This window comes from Cryptomeria japonica, chromosome 10 (genome assembly GCF_030272615.1).
Source record: "Cryptomeria japonica chromosome 10, Sugi_1.0, whole genome shotgun sequence".
Classification (NCBI taxonomy): Eukaryota; Viridiplantae; Streptophyta; class Pinopsida; order Cupressales; family Cupressaceae; genus Cryptomeria; species Cryptomeria japonica.
In genome coordinates, this window is record NC_081414.1 from 796,504,748 (window position 1) to 796,516,593 (window position 11,846).

Below are 11,846 nucleotides of genomic sequence, written 5' to 3' on the forward strand. Positions count from 1 at the left end.
CAAGAATAAGAGATTGAAGATGGTTTTGAACAAGTCCCATGAGTTGATTATTCATGCAATGTGAAATGTTTTGGGTGGGGAATTCCTTATCACATACCATCACTACAGAATTAACACACACATCATGGTGGCTTTCTTGGCTACCATCCTTGCAGTGGGGGAGCTAAAGGAGAGCGCCAAATTGCTCTATCACAAGGTCTTCAGTGAAGATTTCCTTGGTGAACTGAACTTGGTGCTAGCAAATGTGGACGAGAACCTGGGAATCCCAACTCTTAGGATTATTTCATGATTCGTTGTGATGCAAGAGGTGTGCCAAAATGGTCTATGCTCACAATATGGAATGAGTATATCTTTGAGATTAGGAAGCTCATTATCAAGCATCATGTGGGTTTTTTGTAGAAATTGTTTGGGCTAAAGGAGAATGATGGCAGAGAATGGATAGAGGAATACAAGTGGGAAGACGACCTTGGCCATGTGGTGGTGATGTGAGTCTAAAAGATAATTTCTTGGTAGTGCTATTAGTCGAGGGTGATGGAGACCATCTTGACCACAACAATGAATTGATGGAAGGACATACATGAGCTCTTTTATGATTTTGGGAGTGGTTTTTGGTAGGGCATTTGATCTTCAATACTGAACCAACAATTGTTTTAGTCTCCAATTTATGGATAGGATTGTTATAATTGTTTGTTTCTAGGTATTTTGGCCCTCATTTTTGTTTTGTATGGCCATTTTGACCTTGGGCTATGTTGGGAGTAACTGGTGTTTGTTGGGTCTTCATACTACGGGGAACTTGGGTTTGAAGGGCATGGATGGATAGCTATTAGTCCCAACCGGTGTTGAGAGGGGAGGGGTGAATCAACACTTGATCAATTTTTCATAATTAAAACTTTTAATTCTAATATGCATTTATTTAATATTCATCAATATACTTAATCACTGAAGTAGAATATGCATGCATGAAAATTTGACAGTGACACCAAGATCTATCTCGTGGAAACCCAAATAGGAGAAAACCACAGTGTGAGTAGGAACTCACAAAATTTTTACTCTTTTAGAGTACGCCCGATGAGGAGCCATCCCTATTAGGAGATTACAAAGACACTGTTAGGTGCCACCCGGTTAAGGGATTTTGTTTAAGGTCAGTTAGTGCCTTTACCCTGTTAAAGGTAGCCTAATTAAAGGACTTAAGAACATCAATTAAGATGTCACCCGGTTAAGGGATTTTACAAAAGGGACCTGTTAAAGTCCACCTAGTTAAGGGATTTAAGTTGCAATGGTTAGAAAGAAACAAATGGATGATATGTTGAATTAGCTACTGATAGCTTGATCAGATCACAATGAGAGTCACACTCTATCCACACTGGTTGTGTCTGCTCTGCACAACACCGATTTTCTTCTTACACCTTTGGCTTTGCACTTAGCCAGTCCTTTGTCCCTCGACTTTGCACTCTGTCGATCCTCTGACCTTCGGCTCTGCACTCTGCCAATCCTCTGACCTTTGGCTCTACACTCTGTTGGTCTACCTCAAACACCCTCTGCTCTACTAAATCCTTTTAGCACTTCCTCTCACTCTGCTCTTCACTTTGGATCGCCTTCTACAAGATCTGCTTTTTGCAAATTTTACGATCAATGATTTTTGAATGAACTTAAGAATACTTTATACATTTTCTGTCGTCACCTTTAGGTGTTCCCTCAATCAAAGCAATCATAGATTTTAGAAGATTTCAAATTCAAAATCTCCCACTCTTTCTCTGCGCACCCTGCAACAATTCTGTCAAGTGTTCAACGAATTCTGCCACCGCATCTCCCAAAAATAGTAACGTCTAGGTCGAGTTCAGTCATTTAAGTGCGAACCAAAAAATCCGCAGATAATCATGGCTTGACTGCATGATAACTAAAGTTGACCTTACCAACTTGTGATTTGGCGTAGACACAAGCTCACCAACTCACCTTTTGCCACCACAACTAAATAACCGATCACCGCTCTAAGATTTATGGTGATCACCTATCTTCCTTCTGTCATACCGGTGTACCGGTATACCACTGCACTTCTATATTACTGGTTCATCCTTTGATTGTCAGTTTGTTGTGCTAGCATCAAGTCTCTTTCCCTATTTGCTAATGAGGTTCCAGTTTGCATACAACCTCAAGTCTTCGTGCCTGAGTCATCTTTTGTGACTTCATCAACATTAGAATGACTGATCTTCTTGAATGACAGACCGGTTGGCTTAGTCTATCTTCCCTTGAGCTGATTGAACTTTTGGTCAACTGTTTCCAATGTTGTTTGCAAGTCATCACCTTTGCTTACTGAAATGCACCACTCTACCGATATCACTTCACTGGTCAGTGTTAGACATCAATGACAAATCTTAGCTCATATACCGGTTCTCTGGATTGACCGGTTTTGTCAATGCCAACAATAGCTTTGGTATTTTTTGTGTAAACCATATTTTTTATATTAATATATATTCTCCATAGCTCTATTGCATGTTACTTAGCAATATGTGTGTGTGTGTGTGTGTGTGTTATAGGGGAAGCGTACTAGTAGTCATTATAGCTAACTTCGCGCACCCACAAATTCTAAACAGTATTATCAGATTTTGCCGATTTTTTTTTGTCGTCTCTAAATGCAACTTAATTACTTATAGCTATTGTTTTGGCTTTTGGATAGTAACAATGCACATTGTGGGATCTGTTATGCGCGCAAGGGTCAAAAAGTACACTTTTCAAAGTGTTGTCCGATACCTACTTAAAGATGCCCCAATAACTATGCACTTAAAATTGCCAACACTTACACATAAATGCCTCGATAGTCGTACATTATGGATACCAATAAAGGAGCACAAATGGGTCAATTATGGTCCAAATATGCTAAAAAATGAGCAGCTATTGATACATGTGAAATTTAGTATGAACCTTTAATTATTTGTTTTTTGATTTTTTTAAAAATAGTAACTGAAAGATTGAGTGTGCAAGGAATGAACGACTATTGAAACATGAACGATAACTGATATTCTTCCCCTATATTATAACATACAATATATTATATTTATTAAAAAAAACTCACCAAATTTAAGGTTGATGATGCTTTGAATACTAAATGCCTCTTAAACATCGCTTAAAGACTTTAGAGTGAACTACACAAATTGATGCCTACATTTACCAAAAACTACCTTAGGTATATATGAAATCTTGGTGATGATATAAGCCAAGAACAAATAAGCATGGAGACAACCAACTTGCTAGGCCAAGGGATATGTTTAACCTCGTACCAAAATGAATCTCTTAGTCTTTAGACTTGATGCTTTGTAACGTCATGTTTACGTAGCCTTTTTCTCCTTCCTAACAACCCACACCGACATTGATTCTCTCCCTATCCATGGACAAAAATCTTAGATCTCTGTGTGGAGTGTTCAAAATATTGACACTTCCTTTCTGCTTAATATAATGCTGGGTTTGCTCGCGCTTTTCCAATGGAAAGAATTGGAAAATAAGTTTTATTTGTATCTATATAATCCTCCTTCCCATCAGTCCAGTTCCTATCCCTATCACTGACGGCGGGGTGGAAGGGAATCTTTGTAGTCCATGCATCCGAGATATTAAATGAACAGTCTTTAAAACCCCAACCTTTGGCCCAATGATGTACGCTGTAGGCTGTCGTTTTTATGTGCTATTTTCAAGTATATAGTTTGGATTATATATAGATATAGGTATATTCCGATCATATTGTTTGAAGATTTGAATTTTAGTCGATGGTTTAATCAGGAATTATCTTTTCATCCTGAACCAATAAGCTAACCGACATTTTCATTTTCTCTTTGACTTGACTTCAGCAAAACTTTATGAAGCGCTAGTAGCTCCAAATCAATACCCACTTCATTTTGAAGACGAGGTTAGCTATGGAAATGGATGCTCTGAACCAATCAACTCTTGAAATTGAGGGTTCTAAAACCAGAGGAGTTGATAATTGTGATGAGATGGAAACAGAGGAGCAGGTGGAAGAGCTGTATTCATCAACTCCTGTTCCCAAATGGACCCATCAGCTCACCATTCGTGGGTTAATTGTAAGTGGGATAATTGGTACAGTATTTGCTGTAACAATTCACAAATTGATGTTCACAGTAGGGGTGATTCCAATCTTAAATATATCAGCTGGTCTGTTTGGATATTTCTTCATCAGGCTCTGGACATCCTTGCTGTCCAGCCTTGGAATTCACAGCAAGCCATTCACTAGACAGGAAAATACTGTTATACAGACATGTGTGGTCTCATGTGCTAGTATTACATTCAGTGGTAAGTAATCTGCAGTTCCTGTACAAATTAAGAAAATAAAGATGTATTACACAAGGTTTTGGCAGCTTAGTTACTCAATACAGGTTATTTATGTTCCTTTATTTGATATTTTAAGGCATCCAAAACATCAATTGTTACTTGTTTAGTTAGCAAACTCAGCAAGCTATGTAGATTACTTAATTCCTCAAGCTCTATTGAGTGCTTCTGCCTTATTTTATTGTTCATGGGACACTGCAACATCACATGACTTTCATCCTCAATTTCTCCTTGCTTGCCAAAGGGGGATATGGGCTTTACTTGACTGGCATGGATGAGCAAACCTATAAAGTGGTTGGGAGGGAGTATCCTGGAAATAGGGCTGAGGATGTCAAAAATCCAGCATTGGGTTGGATTTTTGCTTTCCTATTTGCTATCAGCTTCCAGGGTATCTTTGTGCTGGTTCCTCTGAGAAAGGTGCTTTGATGTTTTTGTTTTCTCCTATATGTTTTTCAAACATGTAGTTTATTTCTTATAAAAGGAGCTGATCTTCCCTGCAGATCATGATTATAGTGTGCAAACTTACATATCCAAGTGGTACTGCCACAGCCACACTGATCAATAGTTTCCATACTCCCAAGGGCTCTATTTTAGCCAGGTACTTCAACATATTCTGTGTACAAGTTTCCTGGCTTAAAATTGACATGTTACATTGTTTTTTCTTTTGGGAAAGAGTTGAGCAGAGTGATCATTGCCACAATACTCACACTTTTTCATCTCTGACAGGAAACAGATCAGTTGTCTATTGAAGTGCTTTAGCATCAGCTTTCTATGGAGCATGTTCAAGTGGTTCTTCAGTGGAGGTGGAGAAGCTATTTGTGGATTTGACAACTTTCCTAGTCTTGGAATGACAGCATTCACAAACACGTATGGGCCTTTAGTTGTTGAATTACTGTTCAATTTGTATCTTACTCCATTCATCTGTTTGTTATTCTTTGATTTTGGGGAAATCAAATTTATATTTCTCTCTGTTGTTATCTTTATAGATTTCTAAGGGGCTATTTCTGTTTACTGTTTGCTTGCAGCTTCTATTTTGATTTCTCATTACCACTTATTGGAAGTGGTATGATATGCCCACTTATAGTAGACTGCTCTGTTATGTTTGGTGCAATTATCTCCTGGGGTGTTATGTGGCCTCTAATCCACAAGCGTGCAGGAGAATGGTACCCTGCAGACTCTGGAAGCAAGAATTTCCAGGGCTTGTTTGGATATCAGGTGCTGTCCTAGACCATTTTTTTCATTTGATCTTTTTCTTTGAGAAAAAGAAGAATAACCAAACTTTTCTGCTAAAATTAAATTGACTTTCAACTACATATTCTCATTAGATACAGTCCAATTTATGCATTAGGGAATGGCAAGAAAGAAAGAAACTGTATATGGGTCTACAGATGGCTTATAGTAATATGGGACTACACTGTATTCCTAGCGGAAGACACCTAAATGTACTACAAATGAGGCATACATACCTTACCCCTTATGAGATTTGAACTTGTGATGTCTCTTTCAAGAACACAAGTTCTCCACCACTAGGCCATCTCAGGCTGTACACATTAAAAAATTCTGTGAAATTTACCAAACTCCAAGCCCACCTAATTGATCATTAACCCTCTGTAATATCCACTTCCCTAAGCAGTTCCCACTTCTGAAGAATCATTAGCCATAATAGGTTTGGTACAAATGTAGGTGATTGTATCCAACAAGAAAATATTGTTTCATTACCTCTATATAGAAGCTATTTTCAAGAGCAATTCTTTTTTCATAAGAAAAGTAGTATATCAATCCAAGGTAAGCTCACACCATCTAAGTAATTGAGATACGGAGATGGAAGAAAATAGATGCTTCATACCTATGAGTGTGAAGTCTGAACTGAGGTTGAGGATAAAATGCATATGATGCTGCACTGTCCAATGATTCAGTAATGCCAAATGATTCTACATCTTTTTAGATCGGTCAATAAGGGTTACAATGGGCCTTTTCTCCTTGTAAACGAGACAGTAGAAAACTCATTATTCAAAGCCAAGAGTGCAAATACTAGTAGTCAAGATCTTCCAAATAGACATAAGAAAAAACAAAAATGCTTGTTATTCTTGTCCATTTTCCACACCTGTTAATAGTTTACATCATAGGAGGATGCAGGCAAAGGTTGATGGTTCTGGCTTTACATCATCTAATTGCAATTGCTTAGTAAACTAAAGTTTAATCTACCGTCCTATTTTGTACAAATCCTGAAATAGTTGCAGTCCAAGAGGCCAAATATTTCTGAGGCTCTTTTTATTGTGCCCTCTGAATACTGCCACATTTTCTCTACATGTCTTATCATATCAGTTAGTACCACCACAAAGCTCAAATTGATACACTTTCAACTAATCTTTGTTAGATCCACAGACCCTGTTCCAAAGATCCAAGATTTACACAAATTAGAAGGATGCTGGCAAAGGAATATGAATCTGGCTCTACCCGTCAATTTCATTTTCTTAATGATCTTCAAGGTTTTATTAGCAATCCCAATTTGTGCATATCAAATAATGGTTGGAATCCATGAGACCACATTATGTTGAAGCATTTCAATGAATTGACTTAAAAGCTGGTCATTAATGCCATTTACTTGCACTATTGATTCTCTAAATTTCTTGGGTGGGGAGATGAAGGGACATGGAGATGAGGTTTTAGAAATGACAAGTTTTTTTTAAAATTTTGGGATGACAGGGGGTGGTTATTAAAATAACTTAAACAAACAAAAAATAACTGAAATATTAAAAATTAACTACAATGTAATGAAAATCCACCACTCTTTCTTAAGTTTTTAAGGAATTCTTCAATTTTTTTTCTCTGAAATGTTATTTTTAATAGTTATACACCAAATGGGACATCTTGTTCAATCCTTTAAAAAGGGGAGGACAAGTCGCCAGGACGGCAAGCGTACTGAGCACATCACCCAGACCCCCGGTACACGTCCCTGTGGAACGCTGAAATGACTCTACCTAAGTTAAACATCACATTCCACGCGATCATGTTTCCTTATGCCAATTTCTCAAACAATATGCATTGCTTCTTTATCCTAAAACATTCTGCATGCATGTTTATCAAGCCAGTCACAACTACATTTGATAAGTCTGCTTTTCGATCTCCAGAGTCCGCCCCCCGACTCAAAGCTCCCATAATGTCACCATATTTCGTCCAACGATCCAAAGACCTTCTGATTCATGGATGCCAGAATTTCATCACTTTTCACCTCTCATCCAAATGCCTTCTGATTTATAGATGCCAGAATATCTCAACGATTTTCATCCCTAATCCATGTCTCAACCCTGCAGTGCTGTTTCTAAAAACTTTGTCAAAACGTGAAATTATGATCTCCAATGCCTGAGAGCCAAGCGTACATTAGTAACATCCATTGTCATTGCTAGCTACAGTATTCTTAAACAACCTTGGACAACTAGGACCGCAACCCTAGAAACACATCAAGATTGGAGAGAACATTCTTAGCACTAGTAATTTCTACTCTCACAGTATCGCTCAGCCAAAGGATTCTAATGCCCCTTAGATCAAATTAGTCTGTAGGACTTCTCAACGTGCATCATGTTTAACTTTTTTTTAGCAACATTCCAAAATATAGCATTGTAGTTTTAGTTGAAGTGGTTATTGAAGACATGATAAACAATTTTGAAGAAAAATTGTGGGTAGTTTTTTTTATGGATATTTAGAATCACATTCTATGATTCATCGTGAGAATGATCACATTCTATGATTCATCGTGAGAATGGTCACATTCTATAATTCATCGTGAGAATGATCACATTCTATCTTTCATCATGAGAATGAAGGTGAAAATATCTACAATTGATTATTATGATTATCTTTCCTATCTACTATATTTTTTAATTCATCATTTTTCCTATTTCGAGTGCAGGTTTTCTTTTCAGTTGCCATGATTCTTGGGGACGGGCTCTACAACTTTGTGAAGATTTGGGTACTTACCATCAAATCTATATATAGTGTACGAAAAAACCTAAATAATCACAATAGAGGTAAGCAAGCGTAGACTCATTTGTAGTTCCAAGATTGTGTAACATCTTTGCTTCCTAATAGTTAATGCATATTTGGATTATCATCAAATGGCTTACTTCTAACTTTGTTTCAATATAAGAGTGAGAAAAACTAAGCACTAAACCTCTTCTAATTCCTTTTGAATACAGGTAGTGCTGGTTATAATGAAGACCTTTCACCAGAGGAGAAGAAAAGGAATTATGTATTTTTGAAGGACACAATCCCTCTCTGGGTGGCTGCAAGTGCCTACGTGTTCTTCTCTATTATGGCAACAATAGTAGTACCCATCATCTTCCCTTCCCTATCCTGGTACCATATATTAACCTGCTTTATAGGAGCCCCAATTCTTGCTTTCTGCAATGCATATGGTGCAGGGGTAACAGATTGGAACTGGGAAACAGCATATGGGAATTTGGGCTTGTTTATCTTTGCAGCTTGGGTAGGGAAAGAGGAAGGGGGAGTTATTGCAGGATTGGCAGCCTGTGGTGTGATGCTCAACATAGTTGGAAGTGCCTCTGATTTGATGCAGGATTTCAGGACTGGTTACCTCACACTCTCATCTCCAAGATCAATGTTTGTAAGTCAGTTGGCAGGGGCTGCAATGGGTTGCATAATAGGTCCTCTCACTTTCTGGCTACTTTGGCAGGCCTATGACATTGGTGATCCCAATGGGCTCTATAGAGCACCATTTGCTGTGATTTATAGAGAGATGGCCATAACTGGTGTGCAAGGTGTTTCTTCGTTGCCCAAATACTGCTTGTCATTCAGTTGTGCTCTCTTTGCAATCTCCATTCTCATAAGCTTTGCTCGTGATATTCTTCCCAATAGGGTAGCAAGAATGTTACCCATTCCTATGGCTATGGCCATCCCCTTCTACTTAGGAGCATACTTGGCTATTGATATGTTTGTTGGAGGTCTAATAGTATATGTTTGGAATAGGTTAAATGCAAGTAAGGCAAAGATATTTGTACCTGCAGTGGCATCAGGATTTATATGTGGAGATGGAGTATGGGTCATTCCTGCTTCAATTTTGGCTCTTGCCAAAATCACTCCTCCTCTTTGCATGATGTTTGTTTCGTCCAAGCAAGCTCCATCTCTTCAAGACTAACCCGAGGGAAATTTCGTATAAAAGGTTGGCAAACATATATCTTGCATATATCATTTATAGGTATTTCTGATGTATTTTTGTAGAGATTATTATAAGCTTTTGTAGATTTTGTATGAAAACTTCAAAAAAAAAAATTAGATTTTTTTTTTTCTAAAATTTTATTTAATAAAATATAATTGTATCATATTAGAAAAAAGGGTAGTAGACAAGAACATCCATAAAATCTAACAAGATCAAGTTCATAACAAAGATGAATAAACATAATAGGACCAGATTCAGTAAAGTCTAAGTAGCTAAAGCAAAGTTAGAAGTAGGAGGGTCCTTATCATTAGGATTTCCCAAACATCTCCAAAAACAGAATCATCAATTGGCTTCCCACCAATGAGAGCACCTTCTTCAAAGAGAGATATCTAAGGGTTGTTGAAGAAAAAAAAAGTGCTACTATCCCCCTACATGCATTGAATGGTACAACTACACCACAAACATTCAAAGTGATTGGTTGTATCAAAAAGAAAAAGGCGATAGTGTTGGTTGATACGTGTAAAATGCACAACTTTATTTATAGAAGACTAGCTAAAACTCAATTGTTTGATGTATCCATACCTAATCTTCAAGTCATTATAGATGATGGGAAACAACTCTATCGTGGTGGTAAATGCCAACATATAAAACTCTAAATGAGATATTATCAACTAGATGAAAAAATGTTTTATATACTGATTGGGAGATTAGTAGTAGTTCTTAGTGTGTAATGGCTTAAACAGTTGGGAGCAACATACCTCAATTTTCAAGATTTATTCATGGCTTTCAATACAAATAGGCTTATCCATCCTTGTCAACTTCCAATGCCTTCCAAGAATATTTTTGTATCTTGGTGTAGGGTTGTCTTTAGCTTGCACCAAAGAAGGTTTTTTCATTCCTGTATTTCACCATATCTTTCACTATTCTCTTTCATATTCCATCCCTTGATCTTCTCTATGAAATATTAGCTTTGATATACCACAATTGTTTTCCTTATATATCACTAATGTGATACTTCAAAACTAGAGCTCATAAACCTATTCAATTCAAACTTATAGGTATATTGCCCACTTTGCATCTCAACTCAACTTTAATATTTCAATATTTATGTGTCTTCTTTTCTAACCTTCCACTCTATATATAAGTTTGCAATGACACTTTTTCAATTTAGTGCATCCATCCACTCAAATTCCCTTCATTTTTACCTATTACTTTTGATTTTGATTTGATGAACTAGTAGGTCCTCAAGATGTGAAAATTAGAGCTTATGTTGTACACTGCAATTTACTAGTATAATACATTTGTTACAATGTATTTTATTAATACTTAAACTACATTTGGATTGAGTCCATCCCTTAATCCTCTACACAACAAGGTTAGAACCTTGTACCATTAACAAATTCATCCAACAAATCACCTTGAAGACTCTTCAACTTTATGACTCCCAACTATAAGATATCATGAGTTTTGTAAAGCCCGAGTTAGTCACCTTTTTAGTTTTCTTGGGTTTATGAACTTGTTATCATATAATAGGATTGCATCACCAATTTGGAAATATTTATTTTTAAGGTTTCTATCATACCAACCTATTTGGTGCCTCTTTTCTTGCACTTGGTTATAGTAGCTATATCCTTTTTTCCATCAATTTTTTCCAATTCCACCAATCTATTTCTAATTGAGCCCTCATTGTTTATCTTAATGTGCTTGCTATTTTAAGGTTGGGTACCATATATTTCCTTGCCACACACCTAATCCATATACCAATTGAAAGGGGTAAAATTGTGTACGTCATATAAAATTTATTTTATAGGCTTATAACACTATAAGTAATTCAATATCCTAATCTATTGTGTTTTCATTACACATCTTGATCAATTTGATGCCAAAAATCATATTGAATGCCTCACTGGCTTCATTGGCTTGTGGTTTATAAGGACTAATCATGTTATGTGTGAAAATAAAATTCTCTAGAAGTTTTGTAATTGTCCTATTTAAAAAGTGTATTCCTTGACGACTTGTAATGCTTAAATTGAAACCAAAATTTTATTGTAGGTTCAGTAGTACAATTCTTAGTTATCTTTTCTTTTTCCTATTTAACAAGGTCATCAATTCTAGTTATTATGAAGGATGAATCTATGAGACCTAATTTCTCTCCCTTGTTCATCCTTGAAAAATATTTAGGATACTGGTTTGTTATACTTGGTCTTATCATAATCTTAAAAGAAAACTTTGGAAACAACATAAACCATCTACAAATTCTTCCCTAGATTATAAATACACATGATTTGTCAAGGAGAATATTTAGGTAAAAATATTTCATGAAGCATTATTCAATATT

General features: G+C 36.6%; 1 protein-coding gene across 3 annotated transcripts; it reads left to right on the plus strand.

The window, feature by feature from the left end:
- The first annotated feature begins 3,382 nt into the window (after window positions 1–3,382).
- On the plus strand, window positions 3,383–9,522 carry LOC131072251 (probable metal-nicotianamine transporter YSL6). Of its 3 annotated transcripts, none has more exons than XM_058008373.2 (8): window positions 3,383–3,713; window positions 3,837–4,296; window positions 4,577–4,749; window positions 4,833–4,930; window positions 5,059–5,199; window positions 5,358–5,547; window positions 8,243–8,360; window positions 8,529–9,522. In XM_058008373.2, exons 2-8 carry the CDS (start codon window positions 3,903–3,905, stop codon window positions 9,485–9,487), a joined length of 2,073 nt encoding a protein of 690 aa, XP_057864356.2. In that variant the 5' UTR covers window positions 3,383–3,713; window positions 3,837–3,902; the 3' UTR covers window positions 9,488–9,522. The 3 variants fall into 3 exon arrangements, with proteins under 3 accessions (XP_057864356.2, XP_057864355.2, XP_057864357.2); XM_058008372.2 differs by having other exon boundaries at window positions 3,383–3,645; XM_058008374.2 differs by lacking the exons at window positions 3,383–3,713; window positions 4,577–4,749 and having other exon boundaries at window positions 4,187–4,296.
- Window positions 9,523–11,846: the final 2,324 nt, after the last annotated feature.